The sequence below is a fragment of the Cervus elaphus genome, chromosome 20, assembly GCF_910594005.1.
Source record: "Cervus elaphus chromosome 20, mCerEla1.1, whole genome shotgun sequence".
In the NCBI taxonomy this organism is placed as follows: domain Eukaryota; kingdom Metazoa; phylum Chordata; class Mammalia; order Artiodactyla; family Cervidae; genus Cervus; species Cervus elaphus.
In genome coordinates, this window is record NC_057834.1 from 66,605,481 (window position 1) to 66,624,281 (window position 18,801).

Consider the following 18,801-nt stretch of genomic DNA (forward strand, 5'->3'; position numbering starts at 1 on the left):
TCACTGTTCACTAATCCTTTCTCCTGTCAACTCAAGTATACTGCTGAACAGCGGTCACTGAATTTTTCAGTTTGGTTATTTACTTTTCAATTTCAGAATTCTCATTTAGGTCTTTAAAAATTTTTTTAATCTATTTATGATATTCTTTCTTGATGGGATATCATCATAAAATCCTCCTTTACAGCTTTAAGTTGGTTTCCTTTAGTTCTCTAAATACATTTATAATACTTGCTTTAAAGTCTGTTTCAAGTAGGACATCTAGGACTTCTCAAAGGTGATTTCTATTGCCTGCTTTTTTCTTGTGTAAGGGTTACACTTTGCTGTTTCTTTACATGTCTCAATTATTTGCTGGGTACTGGTAATTAGATAATATGATTGCAGAAAATCTGGATACTGATCCCATGCCCTCCAGGTCTTTTGGGTTGCTTGTCTGGAATATTTTAGGGAAGTCTACTTCCCCCATAGTGTGTAGCCTCTGAGGTAGTCTATTAAGCTGTCAAGTCTATTAAGCTATTAACACGTCAAGGCAGTATATTGTCACCCTGCTTATTTAACTTATACGCAGAGTACATAATGAGAAACGCTGGGCTGGATGAAGCACAAGCTGGAATCAAGATTGCTGGGAGAAATATCAATACCTTTAGACATGCAGATGACACTACCCTTATGGTAGAAAGCAAAGAAGAAGAAAAGGGCTTCTTGATGAAAATGAAAGAGGAGAGTGAAAAAGTTGGCTTAAAGCTCAATATTCAGAAAACTAAGATCATGACATCTGGTCCCATCACTTCATGGCAAACAGATGGGGAAACAGCGGAAACAGTGACAGAGTTTATTTTTGGGGGCTCCAAAATCACTGCAGATGGTGATTGCCGCCATGAAATTAAAAGACGCTTGCTCTTTGAAAGAAAAGTTATGACCAACCTACACAGCATATTAAAAAGCAGAGACATTACTTTGCCAACAAAGGTCCATCTAGTCAAAGCTATGGTTTTTCCAGTGGTCATGTATGGATGTGAGAGTTGGACTATAAAGAAAGCTGAGTGCTGAAGAATTGGCGCTTTTGAACTGTGGTGTTAGAGAAGACTCTTGAGAGTCCCTTGAACTGCAAGGAGGTCCAACTAGTCCATCCTAAAGGAAATCAGTCCTGAATATTCATTGGAAGGACTGATGCTGAAGCTGAAACTCCAATACTTTGCCCATCTGATGTGAAGAACTTACTCTTTTGAAAAGACCCTGATGCTGGGAAAGATCGATTGAAGGCAGGAGGAGAAGAGGATGACAGAGGATGAGATGGTTGGATGGCATCACTGACTCAATGGACATGAGTTTGAGTAAGCTCCGCGAGTTGGTGATGGACAGGGAGGCCTGGAGTGCTATAGTCCATGGGGTCACAAAGAGTCAGACACGACTGAGTGACTGAACTGAACTGAACTGAACTGAATTAAGCTGTCTGCTTCTATTGGTATCAGCTATAACACTCAGCTATTACTCTCCTGAGCTGTTACTGAGGCTGACTGTGCTATGATTTTTTATAAGATTCCAGAGCATAAATTGTACCATAATATGACCCAGTTAAATCTGGGTCCTTTGGCAGGGGTAGTCTTTGAAGCTTGTCTCTGAAGTCCGTTCTGACCGTAGGAAGGCTCTGCTTTACTGTCTCTTTCCTGGTTCTCTCCGTTGGACTACTAGCTGGCCTACGGCATAGGGTATTACCCTCATGAAGATACCAGCCTTCTCCTGATTGTTTACCACTGCTTTCAACAGCGCTCACGGGCATGAGCTTCCCCTGCTATGTGCCAGGTAAAGTTATTCCATTCTGGCTCTGCTTCTACTGCACATCTCTTCCCCTGGGCAGCACATCCATGTCACTGTTCCCCCGCGGGTAGCAGAGACAGTGGCCTCCGGTTTTCTTGGCTTAGCTCTCCAGGTGTGGAACCCCAACCCCACAAGCAAGTTGTGCAAGGGTTCAGTATTCCTGACCTGCTGTGCATGGGGTAGAACTTTCTCTCTATAAATGGGGGCTGGGTGGGGGAAGGGTGTCCCAGATCGCTCATCCGCTCTTGCCTAGAGTAGTTTCTGTAATATAGTGCTGAAAGTGGAAAACAAGAAATGCTGGACACCTGCATTTTTCAACCATAGCGAGAAGGGGAGCCTGGTGTCCTTACAGCACCTGCTAGGAACAGACATATCGTCACTCTGATCTGAGGCAGGGGACAGAGGGAGGAGTGGGTTGTGGTTCAAATGTCATAGACTGACTACTCTTTTTGAGATTTAATAGAGTTTCTTGAATACGGGTCTCTCTATATGCTGAATACCCTTAGGACAATTTTCAGAGACTGGTATTTTAAAAATAATTTGCACCAGTTGTAGCTGTTTTGCAGGGTAGAGGGTCTGTGAAGCACTCATACTGCCATTCTGGAAGTCGACTTCCCCTGGAAAGTAACTTTTTAATGAAAACCTGTTTCGTGGGAAAGATATTATGATATGCAACACTTTTCAAGTAAGGTGGAAGTAATGCTCACTTCTTTTATATTACACAGAATCTCTCAAATGCTTTAGAAATAGTCTCTGACAGAGTCTGTGACCGTACCCCAAATTTTATACTCACTCTGTCCCTTTAGTAACAGAATTCTCAAGGTTCAGTGACAGACATGGCTGACCAGCAAAAGACTACACTGCAAGCTCCTTTATAGCCAGGTGTGACAAGAGACAAAACCCCATCTGATGCAATGTGAGCGGGAGTGATACATACACCAGATCAGGCCCTTAAAAGACATTACTTCCCTTTCCTCATTTCCACTGGGTAGAAGGTGATATCAGGAGCTGGAGTGGCTATGTTTGATGAAGAGTTGGGAGCAAAAGTGCTGGACAGCAGAGCATCATGAGAGAAAGAACTCAGTGCCCTATAACGGGTGGGCTACCACACCAATCTTAGAATGCCTACTTAATTTTTTATAGAAATAAGTATAATTTCAGTCTTATGTTACTATATTTTTCTGTCTCTCTGTTACAGATGCCTAAGTCATATCATAATTTGTATAATTCCATTATGTGGTTTGATAAATTTGATATGAATAATAGTAAAAGATGTCAAAGTGGTTATCAATAATGTCAAATTTTCAAGTGAAGAATATTGAATTCTTGGATATTAGGAAGTCTTCACTGTGAACCCTGATGCTTAGTTTTCAGGTGCAGGCGGAAACAACACACTTTAGAATATACCTACTTTGTCTAACTTTGAATTTTTATTATTATAGTTAGAGATTATTATTTATATTGATGAACTGAATCTTTGAGCTTTTAAATATCTTCATAGTTGCTATGGTTACTTGGGAAATGGTTTTATGACACAGCAGAGATTTTTTTGTTGTTGTTAAATGTTTTGTACCACCTGGAATCCTTGTTGTTTACATATGTAAATCAGTGGTTTTCTGACTTCTCTATACCACAGCAAATAGAAGAGAGTATTTGCAAGGTGCACTCTGATCAGGACTAGCGGCTCCTCCAGGCCCAGCTGCAATGACAGCTGATGTTTCTGAGGAACAGCATCTAGAAGCTTAGAACGTATTTTATGGAACTGGATATTGGAAAGAAATCTGGGACCCAAGACAGGTTAACGGTAGTAACATATGTTAACATGTAAAAGATACAATAAAGTTCTAAGAATTTACCATTAGCTTTCTCTTCAAATAACATCATTCAGTTTTTTCCAAATATATGCTAGGGTACCAGAGCTATCGCTATACAGGATTCATTTGTCGTTCTGGAAAGTATTAATATTGTAAGTTGAAATATGTGGCTTTTTTCCTATGATCATACTTCTGTTTTTATAATCATTACATGTAAAATACTTATGTATTAATTATATCTTCAATTAATACTGCTTTCTTTGGAAAAAAAAAGTGATACTATCTCAAGTCATTTTTTAAACTGAAGGACACCTAATCATTACTTGTGTTTTCAAGATTTGTTAAATAAAACAGCAAGGAATGAAATAATTAGCATACAATATTCTCGTTAAAATTAATAGAAGCAGTTAATGAAGTTCATACCAGTATGATTGTAGACAACATCAGTTATACAAAGAACATTCCATTCCTTTTTCAATTTTTGCACCAGCTGCCCAACATCAGTCCAGGTGTACTTTTTATTAGGTCTTGAAAAGTCAGGGTTTAATTCTAACTGATCAGCAAGGGAATAGCATGACCTAGACAGTCCAAGAGTCTGCAGTGGGGTAAAATGAATCATGTTGTAGCCTGCAACACAAGAAAGTAAACAAAGACCGTTAAGAGAAAAGATATACCTAAAACGAAGTATACACATTGTAAGGTTAAACTTCCATGCATGCCTGTGTGCTCAGTGGCTTCAGATGTGTCCGCCTCTGTGTGACCCCATGGACTGTAGCCCCTCAGGCTCCTCTGTCCATGGGTTTCTCCAGGCAAGAATACTGGAGTAGGTTGCTATGTCCTCCTCTAGGGGATCTTCCCAACCCAGGGATCGAACCCACTTCTCCTGTGTCTCCTGCCTTGCAGGCAGATTCTTTACCCACTGAGTCACCTGGGAAGCCCTTAAATTTCCATAAGTAATTCTAAATGGCAAGACAACCATGCCATAGGAGAAGGGGTTAGAGACCTGAGTTCAAATCCTAGCTATACCAGAAGTGATTTAAGCAAGTCTACTGAAATCTTTCAGGATTATCAGTTTCCTCACATATAAGATAGGGATAATGAGATGATGTATTTAAAAAAAAATCACAGAGAGTGCCCAGTTCCTATTAGGGGTTCAATTTATATTTCTGGAATGGATATATTTATATGTAGAAAATATATCCTGTGCAAGTACATCAGTACATCTTTCTCCTAGTTTTAATGTTCCATAGTACTTGTATTCTTTTAGTTATGTCAGGGAACCTCTCATTTCTTTCTTCACTCTACATTCAAGTTGAAAGTAGAAAATTAACACTATGCTTTACTTAAGAGTAAAATATATGGCAGCATATGACTTTCACATTAAACGCTTGTTGAATTAAAATTATATATATGATAATACATTTTCCAACATTTTGGTAGCTTACTAATTTTATATGTCAAAGTAAAGTCTTAAGAGACAATAAAAAAAAGAGAGACAATAATAACCTCATTTTGTCATAGAGTTCCTTAATTATTAAGTTGAACCATATAATTTTCCATTTTTGTAGGTTAAAATAGTCAAATATCAACAAGTTCATAAAGTTCTACCTATTTATATTACTAAATAGATTAAGAAGTGAAATTAAAAGGAAGATTAAAGCCTTTGCAATGTATATCACAGATGATAATTACATTTATTTTAAAGAAGAGAAGAAAAAAAGCTGGCATTACCTGATTCTTTTGCAACCATAAGTCTGCTTTCCCATTCATCAAAAGGTCCCATACACTTGGCTAAAAACGTCTGGAGAGTAACACAGTCCAAGGGTAACACGTGATTATCAGCACCAACACGTAAAATAGGGTCCACAACTATGTAACCTCCACCACTTTTCTCATTTCTGAGGAAAAAACAAAACAAAAACTTTTCAGTTAGTGACAGGAAAAAAAATCTCTTCTAACCGTCTAACTGGAAAGTAAATTACCCCATTTTAAAACATATTTTGAAGTCCATAAAATCTTTCTAAAAAGTTGCAGTGAAACTAGTACAGCCACTATGGAGAACAGTGTGGAGATTCCTTAAAAAACTGGAAATAGAACTGCCATATGACCCAGCAATCCCACTGCTGGGCATACACACCAAGGAAACCAGATCTGAGAGAGACACGTGTACCCCAATGTTCACCACAACACTGTTTACAATAGCCAAGACATGGAAGCAACCTAGATGGCCATTGGCAGACGAATGGATAAAAAAACTGTGGTACTCATTATCAGAGAAATGCAAATCAAAACCACAATGAGGTACCATTACACACCAGTCAGGATGGCTGCTATCCAAAAGTCTACAAGCAATAAATGCTGGAGAGGGTGTGGAGAAAAGGGAACCCTCTTACACTGTTGGTGGGAATGCAAACTAGTACAGCCACTATGGAGAACAGTGGGGAGATTCCTTAAAAAACTGGAAATAGAACTGCCATATGACCCAGCAATCCCACTTCTGGGCATACACACCAAGGAAACCAGGTCTGAAAGAGACACGTGTACCCCAATGTTCATCGCAGCACTGTTTATAATAGTCAGGACATGGAAGCAACCTAGATGCCCATCAGCAGACGAATGGATGAGAAAGCTGTGGTACATATACACCATGGAATATTACTCAGCCATTAAAAAGAATTCATTTGAAGCCCATTATACAGAGTGAAGTAAGCCAGAAAGATAAAGACCAATACAGTATACTAACGCATATATATGGAATTTAAAAGATGGTAACGATAACCCTATATGCAAGACAGAAAAGGAGACACAGATGTATAGAACAGACTTTTGGACTCTATGGGAGAAGGTGAGGGTGGGATGATCTGAGAGAACAGCATCGAAACTTGTGTATTATCAAGGGTGAAACAGATCACCAGTCCAGGTTGGATGCATGAGACAAGTGCTTGGGGCTGGGGCACTGGGATGACCCAGGGGGATGGGATGGGGAGGGAAGTGGGACGGGGGTTCAAGATGGGGAACACATGTAAATCCATGGCTGATTCATGTCAATGTATGGCGAAAACCACTGCAATATTGTAAAATAATTAGCCTCCAACCAAAAAAAATAAAAGAAAAAAAAAAAGAAAACTGTGGTACATATACACAACAGAATATTACTCAGCTATTAAAAAGAATGCATTTGAATCAGTCCTAATGGGGTGGATGAAACTGGAGCCTATTATACAGAATGAAGTAAGTCAGAAAGTAAAACACCAATACAGTATATTAACGCATATATATGGAATTTAGAAAGATGGTAACGATGACTCTATACGTGAAACAGCAAAAGAGACACAGATGTAAAGAACAGACTTTTGGACTCTGTGGCAGGAGGCGAGGGTGGGATGATTTGAGACAATAGCATTGAAACATGTATATTATCATATGTGAAATAGATCGCCAGTCCAGGGTCGATGCATGAGGCAGGGTGCTCAGGGCTGGTGCACTGGGATGACCCTGAGGGGTGGGATGGGGAGGGAAGTGGGAGGGGGGTTCAGGATGGGGGACACACGTATACCCATGGCTGATTCATGTCAATGTATGGCAAAAACCAGTACAATACTGTATAGTAATTAGCCTCTAATTAAAATAAATAAATTAATTAAAAAATAAAGAAAAGTGAAAAAAAAAAGTTGCAGTGAAACTCAATGGAAAAGCCACATTTTATCCTTTTCCAGATATAATAATATAAACAAGGCATACATATATATCTAATAATATTGCTTTAAGGAAAAAATCTCTACTAAAATCTGTCAATAATAATAGGGCACATAAGTGAATAGAATGCTATAACCAGGTTGAATGAAAATACTAAATAATAATACTTTGAATATGCAATGAGGCTTACAATTCCTACCTAGAAACTAAAGAATTATATTCTATTGCATCCTAAGAAACTCCTGTAAAAACTGCATTGCCATAGTTCATATGATAACTTGTTACAAGTTAGATAACATCAAGTTAGAGAATAAATTAACTTTTTTTCATATACAGAACACCTGACTTACCCTTGAAGGAAGTAATACTGAAATGATCCAGCTTGTTGAAGATTAAGTTTACAGTATTTATCAGAATCATCTTCTCTTTCTGTTGGATTTTCCCATTCCAGGGAATGGAATTTTTCTCGATTAAATGCTTCTCCAGAAAGTGGGTAATTTGTATACACAGTAACTGCTTTTCCCTGTAAAGTTGGGCCCAATCGGAACTGCAGTTCAAACCCTAAACATAAAGCACATTTCAATAAACTCATTGCAGACCTTAAATTACCACATTAAAAAGATGTTTTACTTAAAGTATTATGAAAATAATGATTTCTCAACTATGTTTAAAAGAATTCCAAATACTTAATGCTGTTTTTGGAACTACTTTGCATTCTAATTTAGCTTAATTTTGCACTTTAACATACAGTATACACCATAGAACTGTCTGCTCTGTACTGCCCTTCTCTTCTTCTCCTGGAAATGTATACTCCTAGTTGCATGGCTACTTTGGGATATGCAAGTTATTACACGATCTCATTCCCCAGCATTCCCACGAGCCCCTCACCCGCTTCCAAACCCCCACCTCCACTTCCTGAATTGACTGCTCAGACGTGGACATCTAATCAGAGACTCAGTGGTATTTTTCAAGCTGAAACAGAGAAAGTGAGTTTCTCTGTGGTATCAGAGTCTGTGATAATACGTAAAAGTTGGGAGATCACAGGACAACCATCTTACCAGATAGAGCAGGCCCATCTTCCCCGAGAGAAGTCAACCTCTAGAGAGCAGAATTCAGATTTCTAACAAGAGTCTTAAAGGCATTTGAGCCCCTGATAACAATTATTCTCAATGTCTGCTCAAATTCAGAGATGTGATAATAGAGAGTTAACAAGTGGTTGTGTAGAGCTGAGTGGCATGGGGTGGTGCGGAACTCTGATTTGCAGTGTTTGTTGACTTCTAGAGAAAACAATCTCACCATGGTCAACATCAAGCTACCAACATGACATCACTGAACATGGACCTGGGAAGAGATACTCACCATCAGCTCTTGACAGCCAACACAAGCAACTCCAGCATATTACAGCCTCTATCCCTGCTCTTCATGGTTTACTTACTTAAGCCTTTCTTGGAATTCTGAAAGCCAAAACATTCTCTCTTTTGCCTTAGTTTGACTATCTCTATTAAAATATTTCTGAGATGTCTGTACTATATTACAAGTCTTTGGCCATAAGAAGAGAAAAATTAACACATTATAGTCATAACTACTGCAAAAGAAAAATGTTTACTGGCTCCAGGCAAACTTTGATTATAATTATTAGAATGTGAACATTCTGACTATAGTACAGTCTATCAGAAACATCAGGCACATAAATTTTAAATGTGTGTGTAATATTTAAAAATTGAGGGCAGGAGGAGAAGGGGGTGGCAGAAAATGAAACGGTTGGATGGCATTGCTGATGCGATCGACATGATTTTGAGCAAACTCTGGGAGATACTGAAGGACATGGAAGCCTGGTGTGCTGCAGTCCATGGGGCCGCAAAGAGTTGGACATGACTGTGTGACTGGAAAACAATATTTAATTAATAATGGGAAATAATAACTGATGAAGGTAGGAAAATTTAGTTTTACTGGTTATAATCTTCAAGTTTAAGAATCTTTTTGAGAAGAAAGAAGTACAGTAATAGCTAAGGGACAAAAATCAGAGCAGAGTAGGGAGGAAAGGAGTGATGGTAAGGAGCTGGCAGCAACTTTAAATAGGATGATTATTGAGAAGTTGAAGGGTTCGGGAGGAGTGAACAAGTTAGCCTTGTGTTTAATCATGACCATGGAGGGAAAGTGCTGACCAAGCAAAAAGGAAACAGAAAGCATAAAGGACCCAAGGTCGAAGCATGCCTGGTGGTTCCAGAAATAGCAAGAAGCTCTATTGGTCAGACTGGAGCAAGCTGGGGGAGGAATAGTATGGTAAGAGGAAAGAAAGTAACAAGGGAGTCAGATCATGCAGAGACTTGAAGGCCACGGTAAGGATTTTGGCTTCTCCACTGACTCAAATGAGTCAGTGGACAGTTTAGAGCAGGAGTGACAGGACCTAACTTGTGTATTAAAAATATCCTTCTGAAGATATCTGCTCCTGGCCATAATGGAGTAATTGGAACTAGACTTGCCCTCTTCTGATAAACTAAAAGAACTATATGAAACAGCTGTTCTCAAAAAAAGGTAGAGAAGAACTGTGATGCCTGAGATTTTCTATAAACTTTTTAGCTTTCACACTAGAGGACCTTTCTGGGCTGCGACACAGGGGGCAGAAATAGTAATCTCACTGAGCTGAAGAGACAGAGATTAGTGCTTGGGAAGGGTGAAGAGAATGCAATTTTCAGGGCAGAGTATGAGAAGAAGGGAGTTAAACAACGAAAGAACTCCACAAATTTACCTAGAGTCATGTTGAATCTGCCTGAAAACTAAACTGTACACAAATAGGGTTTGACGACATGAGGTGAGGTTGGGAAAAGAACAACTAGTGGAAGCTGTAAATTGAACAATTCCTAGTGCTCACCCAGGTCTGGGATACATTACAATTTTTAAGCAGCCAGAATTAAGGACACCTTGTTGAACAGCTGTTTTATTCAAGGGAGTCATGTCTTAAATAACAGGGTTAAAGTGGTCCTGGAGTACAAACTAATATAAACCTATCCTATCAAAGCTTAAAAACAAGCCTCAAAAGGATTAAGTTGATCCACAAATAATGTAAATGACTTCTAAAATAAAACTCATCACTCCTTTAAAGCAAGAAAACAATTCAGAGATAAAAACAGAACACCTACAATGTCCAGCATCCAATAAAAAAACTGCCGAACAGAAACAGGAGGTAGGGGAGTTGACCACACAGATATCTGGAATAGGGCATTCCACATAGAGGAAACAGAGATCTAAACGGCTTGCAAATGCTGCTTCTGGCAAAGACGGAATAACAGGGATTGGATTTACCATTTTCCCCAAAACTTGAAAGAAACCAACAATTAAAAAAAAAAATCAGACAAAATATATGAACTGATAATTTTTCAAGTCCCTGATGTTAGGCAACAAGTCAGTGATCCCTGAGAGATGGAAAGTAAACAAGATGAGCCTTATAACTGCCCTATCTTGAAAGATTTTACAGGATGGGGCACTGGGAGAAGGGACCCAGGCAGACCTCAACTGACTTCCTGTGTTGAAGAGGCGGATCTAAGGACTTGTGGAGATCAAGGCAGTGAAGAGTTTTCAGACGAGAGTAGCGGATGAAGACAAGAAAGCTGCACACAGAGAGAATTCCAGAGATCTGGAAAAGGTATTCCTGGAGTATTCAGAAGAGTACTAGCCAGTGCATGTCTGGGAGGAAAAATACCTGAGACCAGGAACAGAGTTTGTTCTCACCAGCTAGACTGAGAACATTCACGAGGCACTGGGTAGAAAGTTCAGAAGGATCTTGCTTTCAGCAGTGGGGAATAATGAGCCTGAGACAGGGCACAGGTCTAGACTGGCTTAACGAAACATAGAAGTAAAACTCAAAAAGACAGTAATATTTCCAAGTAACTTAACTTCACTCCAGAACAAAGACCAAGAATATTTATATGAATCCCAAAATACCTATCACTCAACAAGGTAAAATTAATAATGTCTGGCATCCAAACAAAAATTACAAGACATACAAAGAAGGAGGAAAACACAATCCATGACTGACACAGATGTTGAACTAGTAGACAAGGAAGGACTTCAGTTATCAAAACTGTATTTCATATGTTCAAAAAGTTGGGTCCATACATGGAAAATATTAAGAAAAAATAAAAAAGATAAAAATTAAGCTTTTAGAGATTAAAACTACAACACCTGAGAATGAAAAATACAGGCAACAGAATTAAGGGATGGTGAGACATGACAGAAAAAGCAGAGTAGTGAATTTCAAGGCACAGGAATAGAAACTATGTAAAAAGCAACAAAGAGAGAAAAAAGAAACTAAAAAATTGAAAAAGTATCAGACAATTCAAGTGATTTAACAGAAGTGTAATTAGATTACTCACAGGAGAGAAGAAAAGAGACAAATTATTTGAAGAAATAACAGGTAAACATTCCCCAATTTGATGAAAAAAACAAACTTACAGATCTAAGAATTTAATAGTCTTAATCCAAGAAATATGAAGAATATTACACCAAAGAGCATCAGTATCAAATTGCTCAAAACTAGGGACAATGAGAATATTTTATAAGCAGCCAGAGAGGAAAAAAGACAGAGTATGTACAGAGGAGCAAGGAAAAGAATGACAGCAGAATTCTCATGGACAACAGTGCAAGAAAGAAGAGCCACATCTATAAAAGTTTTAAAGAAAGAAGTGGAGCCACATCTATAAAAGTTTTAAAAAATTCTAACAGTTGACCTAGAATTCTATACTTGGTGGAAATATATTTCACAAACAACAGTGATAAGAGTCAGGTTTTTCACTGTCAGAGAAAGATGTTATAAATAAGCAAGGGAGACAGATACAATGAACCCTGCTATGGTGATATGATATGCCATGGTGATATGATATGATATGGTGATATGATATGATATGCCAGGCTGGATGAAGCACAAGCCAGGAGAAATATCAATAACCTCAGGTATGCAGATGACACTACCTTATGGCAGAAAGCAAAGAAGAACTAAAGAGCATCTTGATGAAAGTGAAAGAGGAGAGTGAAAAAGTTGGCTTAAAACTCAACATTCAGAAAACAAAGATCATGGCATCTGGTCCCCTCACTTCATGGCAAACAGATGGGGAAACAGTAGAAACAACGACAGACTTTATCGTGGGGGGCTCCAAAATCACTGTGACTGCAGCCATGAAATTAAAAGACACTTGCTCCTTGGAAGAAAAGTTATGACCAACCTAGACAGCATATTAAAAAGCAGAGACATTACTTTGCCAACAAAGGTCCCTCTAGTCAAAGCTATGGTTTTTCCAGTAGTCATGGATGGATGTGAGAGTTGGACTATAAAGAAAACTGAGAGCCAAAGAATTGATGCTTTTGAATTGTGGTGCTGGAAAAGACTCTTGAGTGTCCCTTGAACCGCAAGGAGATCCAACCAGTCCATCCTAAAGGAAATCAGTCCTGAATATTCATTGGATGGACTGATGCTGAAGCTGAAACTCCAGTACTTTGGCTACCTGATGTGAAGAACTGACTCACTATAAAAGACCCTAATGCTGGGAAAGATTGAAGGCAGAAGGAGAAGGGGATGACAGAGGATGAGATGGTTGGATGGCATCACTGACTCAATGGACATGAGTTTGAGCAAGCTCTGGGAGTTGGTGATGGACAGGCAGGCCTGGTGTGCTGCAGTCCATGGGGTCGCAAAGAGTCAGAAATGACTGAGCGACTGAAGTGAACTGAACTGACGGTGATATGAATCAGAAATATGAGTAAGAACTGCTATTTATTCATATATAAAGAATGTCAGTTTGGTTCAAGGCAAATCATGAAGTAGAGAACATGTAGATATATTTCAGTCAGTCTAAAATCACTCTTTGGAAGAAATAAATCTCTCACAGTGCTGTTTGAGAGGTGGTAAATTCTACAGCACAATATTAAACATGGGTAAGACATTCTTTGTGAAGAAAAGATACCAGCAGAATATGTAAGAGAATGCTGGACTCTTCCAGTTTATTCTAATCCAATTAAAATACTTATATATTTGTCAAGAGAAACATGAATGTTCTGTTTTAAATCCTGCAATATGAATAATATGAGGGAATAGATGTTCTAGGAATTCCTAGAAAAAATTATAATTTATAATTAAGTGATAAGTATTGCTAACTGTATTCTTGGGTTGGACCAAAATATGGATATAAATTTACTCATAGTAAATGGATTTGGCAAGCAAGAAACAAATTATTCAAAAGGAGTTATCAAGTAACTTTGCCAAAATTGAGGGACTCACTTTTACTCCTCACACTACACAGTGAAACTAATAATTTTTTCCAAGTAGCTACATGCACAAATTTTTCTATAAGGCAATTTGGCACAAATATACTAAGAATATTAATAAAGTTTATATTACTGGCTAATAATTTCATAAAGACATTTATGTTATTGGCAGTTAATCAGTGATATAAACATAGATGATACATAAGGATGTTCATCACAGTTTCATTTATTATAACTAAACTCACAACAAATAAAATATATAATGATTAAGAATGATTAAATAAATCATGGTACAAATGGTATTCTGTAAGCAGGTATATTATAAAGCCACTATAAATCATATTATCAAGGGACATTTAATAATATGTTACTTTCAATATTTTGTTACATTTTATGTGTCTATATAGATCTTCTGAAATCCTTTCTGGGAAAAAGTATGATGACATATGGCAGTAAGCAGGGAGATGGAATTTACACATCATGATACTATAAGCAGGTATTAAAAGTATTTAGACAGTAAAAATCCAATTTGGTTTTGAAACAAAAAGCACAGGAAAAAGACTTTTATGCCTTTTTATAATTTTGTAATTGGGAAACATCATTTTTATACTAGAGCTATTATTATGAAGAGATAGACTGAGAAGTAAATTGCCCAAAGGATTAAAATATGAAGTTTTAATACTTAGGTGATTTTGAGAACTACATTTCCAAGAATTGTTAAGTTTATTACAGAAAATATCAGAGATCAGCTATCTGAGCACAGTTAAACAACCTGCCCCCTGTTCAGCTTATACAAATATTGTTTTTATAATTACACAAGGATTCAGAGAACTTGTAGTACAAAGGTTAAAACTCATCCAAAACCTCTAAACCGGATTTGGATCAGTGGTCTACCTTCGGAACAAAATGACAAGTATTCTCCAAATACGAATATTTACTTATATAATATACATTATGATAATTTAATAGATTATATAATTTATAAAACACAAAATAAGGACAAGATGTAAATAATAACAATATTTTAAATAATTAATTTTATTTATTAGTTAATGGAACAAATCTTTTAACTCACTAAAAATTAGTAATATCTCTCATAAAAGTAATGTGATTAAATACATTTCATTAATTTTAAGTCTTGGTTTAATATTTTGTGATAAAGTAATTTAAAGTCCTGTTTATTTAGTTTATTTAGTGGTCTCAGATCTGAAAAAAAAATGTAACACAAAGATACCCGAATCCTAATGGATAAAGTTCTTGGTAGCTATGTTTACTAATCCATGATCTTAACTTTTCAAATCCATTCATTAATTATGCAAATATTTTCATTGAAATGTGCTTGCAAATATATATATATATATTTCCCTGACATATATCAATTGTTTTTACAAGCTAAAGAGATGTCCCATTTTATATATTAAAGAGGTGATCTGAAAACCAACTAAAATTCTTTATTGGGTAGATTTCAAACAGATCAGAAAACTTTGTTATCAGTTTTTAAATTGAGTGGATATTCATTCATTTATGTGGGTGAAATCATATGATGGAATCATTACTAAAAATACATATTTAAAATGCTCTCCCTGTAGCAAGGGTTGGTAAAGTATATCCCCTATCTTTAAATAAAGTTTTATTGGAACACACCACTCATTTATGTATTATCTATGCTGCTTTCATAGTACAATGGTCAAGTTGAGCTGCTGCAATTGAAACCATGTGGCCTGCAAAGCTGAAAGTATTTGCCACTTGAACCTTTATAGGAAAGAAATGTGCTGAACTCTACGGCATCAATTTCCAGCAAAAGCAGTTTACTTTCTCATTCATGTTTACCTTAGAGTTAGACTGTGTTTAATTTTTCTGAGAATATTTTCCAAATACATTGTAGAAAGCTACATGTCATTTCTGAAAAGGACAAAAACAGCACATTTCAAACACTCTCCAACTCATCTTTAAGTTTGACAACCTCTAGAGATAAAACAGAAATTTACGGTTACATTGCTTCTCATTACAAAGTGTGGTAAAGATTCTACTATTTAAGATTATATAACTTGCATATCTACTTAACCTGGCTTAGATAAAAGTATAATTCATGGCAACATAAAGTAAACAAATCAGTGACACCGTGACTGTCAACCTCTTGTAGACCTATAACCTCCACTTTTTCTTCAGAATATATCTATTTGTTTATAACTCAACTAACATATGAACCAAGAGCATCAATATCAATTCATATATTAGCAAAATTTAATTATTTTTATATTAAAACATTTTTTTTTGGTTGTGCCACACAGCTTATGGGATGTTAGTTCCCTGACCAGGGATCAAACCTCGGTCCTTGACAGTGATAACACAGAAACCTAACCATTGGACCACCAGGGAATTTCTCTTAACTTATTTTAACTAATCAAAATAGGTAGATACATAGACAAAAGGAAAGAGAGAAGAGAAAGAAAATTAAATCCTATTCTTTCTATATCCTGATAAGCAGTGCACAGCTGAAAGGGTATATACAGCCACTCTGTAACCTCAAATCCATATTCTTGAAACTAAAATTTTTACATACAGTAAATGAAATATCAGAATACCTAGAGTATGTCAGTTTCCATAATTAATAGCTCAGTTTGCTAAAATTAGCTTAGCCACGGCAGTACATGGTGTGGCTATCTTATTCCTCACACACTAGGAATACTCTACTCAGATTAGCCATTTCCCTCTTGCAGGCAATGAAACTAGCAAGGTGAGAAATTACACTATTACTGTAAACTAAGTTTCTCTATCTCATTCTCTCCACTTCATTTATAGAAACTTGACCCCTAGTCAAGGAACCTTTATAAATGTTTTCTTTCAAAACAAGTAAAAATTGAAATTTGACTAACCTACATAAAAAAATGGAAGAATCCCACGTTTGAGAAATAAAGACTTTTACTCATTATTCTACCACTCAATGAGATAGGAAAGACAGGGAAAGGCTAATTACTTGGTCTTGTACTTGTTAAATTAGAAGAGTCTATAGAGATGTTAGCCTTGAAAATGAGGAGGAATCATTTCTTAGGGAAAAGTGAAAAGGAAAGAAAAATGAAGAAGGGCTTGGTGAAAGAACCAAAATTTGCCAGAGCTTTTCTTTACAACTAATTGGTCACCAAGTCCTATGAATTTTAAAATGTCTTATACTCTGTGCCCTCTTTTTTTAAACTCTAATGTAGTTAAACCAGACATGTTTGTAAAATAGTCTTCTCCATAATTTCTTGCCTCCAATGTCCCTTCTCTTCATCTTTCACAGTACAATTATCTTCTAAAATAATACAGTGAATCATTACTGCACAAAAAATTCAACATGCTCCCATTTATATCATTTGGATGAATTTACTGGCTTTAATCAGAGTTACAGGGTCAACCATATTATTCAGAGCTCCTTCTTCAAACAGCTAGGCTAACTTTAACTGGCACTTTAGTAGTGATCACCTAGCAAGGATTTATTAGCTGTTGTACACTGCACTACATTTGTAATACTGCTTCTGTCTTTACAGATTGTAAACTATAGTTGGACACTAAGATTTTAGACACTGCTATACCGTTAAGCTATGGTTTTTCCAGTGGTCATGTATGGATGTGAGAATTGGACTGTGAAGAAAGCTGAGTGCCAAAGAATTGATGCTTTTGAACTGTGGTGTTGGAGAAGACTGTTGAGAGTCCCTTGGACTGCAAGGAGATCCAACCTGTCCATTCTAAAGGAGATCAGTCCTGCGTGTTCATTGGAAGGACTGATGCTAAAGCTGAAACTCCAATACTTTGGCCACCTCATGAAAAGAGTTGACTCATTGGAAAAGACCCTGATGCTGGGAGGGATTGAGGGCAGGAGGAGAAGGGGACGACAGAGGATGAGATGGCTGGATGGTATCACCGACTCGATGGACATGAGTTTGGGTAGACTCCAGGAGTTGGTGATGGACAGAGAGGCCTGGCGTGCTGTGATTCATGGGGTTGCAAAGAGTCGGACAAGACTGAGCAACTGAACTGAACTAAACTGATACCATTAAGTACTTGACTGTCCTGTGCCCACTGTGTAATCAGAAATCAAGGAAAGGAGACACCAACAAATTAAGAAAAAGCTTCATGGAGGAAGTGGAATTTTAGCTGAAGGTTGAGATGGAGGCAACACATACAGTAAAGGAATTTAATAGACACAGAGGAATCTGACAGGAGTGGAGGGGTAAGAACAGGCATAAGAAAAGCCACTCGGAAGGGAATTAACAAGAGAAGTGTAAAGATGTAGGACACTAATAATGATGAACAATGAGATAAAATCTTGGCTAGGGAAGGTGGATCCCATTATAGAATCCTGGAAGCCAGGCAGAGGTATTTAAACGACATTATAAACATCAATTAATAAAAAGAGAAGAGATGGCATAAGAAGATTATTTCAGCATCCACAGGCATATGGAAGAGACAGGCAGGCAAGAGGAGACATTTGGAAAGAAATTACAGGGTTTAAAGAGAAGCTGTAGTTAAAGAGAAGAAATTTCAAAGAAGAGCACAAGGTTTCTAGACTTGGAAACTATGAAAATGGAGACATCGCTAAAGTAAACAGGAAAGCTGAGAAGCAAAAACATGTGAGAATTGCGAGGAGATGGTTTTGGACATGTTAGATTTAAGCAAAACCAACTGGAGCTATCCTCAGGCTCTTCCATATCATGATACTGGGATGAAGGCAAGAATCCAGGGTAAGAACTGACAGATATGGTGATCTAGCCTTTGTATCTATTTGGGGCTTTAAAACCATTTTTTATTAATTTTGAGCCTCAAAACTCAGCAATGTAGAAAAGGGGAAATTAGTATCTTCACATCACAAATAATGTTTAGAATTAATGTGACTTGCCCAAAGTCAAACAATCTGTTAGCAGCAGAGTCAGGAAAATTCTAGCTCTCTACTCTTGCCATTACAATCACTTGCTCCTAAGAAGCAAGCAAAGTTTAAGGCCTTTCTTCCAAAAGGAGTCATCAGTATGGAGGCCATGAGAACGTATACTTCTTTGAGGGCAGGAGAAGTGAAAAAAGAAAGGATTCCTTGAAGATACACATAATCAAAATGTGGAAGAAGACAGCTCAGCAAATACCACCAAGTTGACAGGAGTACTCAAGAGGATGGGGGAAAAAAAAATCAAAACCAGAAAACTGCAGAGTCAGGAAAGCCAAAAATGGTTTAGTACTCAGTTGATCT

General features: G+C 37.3%; 1 protein-coding gene across 7 annotated transcripts in view; it reads right to left on the reverse strand.

The window, feature by feature from the left end:
* Positions 1-18,801, reverse strand: part of AGL (amylo-alpha-1, 6-glucosidase, 4-alpha-glucanotransferase) — a 98,079-nt gene that overhangs the window by 56,190 nt on the left and 23,088 nt on the right. For all 7 annotated transcript variants that reach the window (XM_043876561.1, XM_043876560.1, XM_043876563.1 and 4 more), the window contains 3 exons: positions 7,676-7,886; positions 5,361-5,527; positions 4,053-4,256 (listed from right to left, as the gene is read on the reverse strand). In XM_043876561.1, coding sequence (XP_043732496.1) covers positions 4,053-4,256; positions 5,361-5,527; positions 7,676-7,886 — 582 coding nt within the window. The remainder of the gene's footprint in view (positions 1-4,052; positions 4,257-5,360; positions 5,528-7,675; positions 7,887-18,801) is intronic.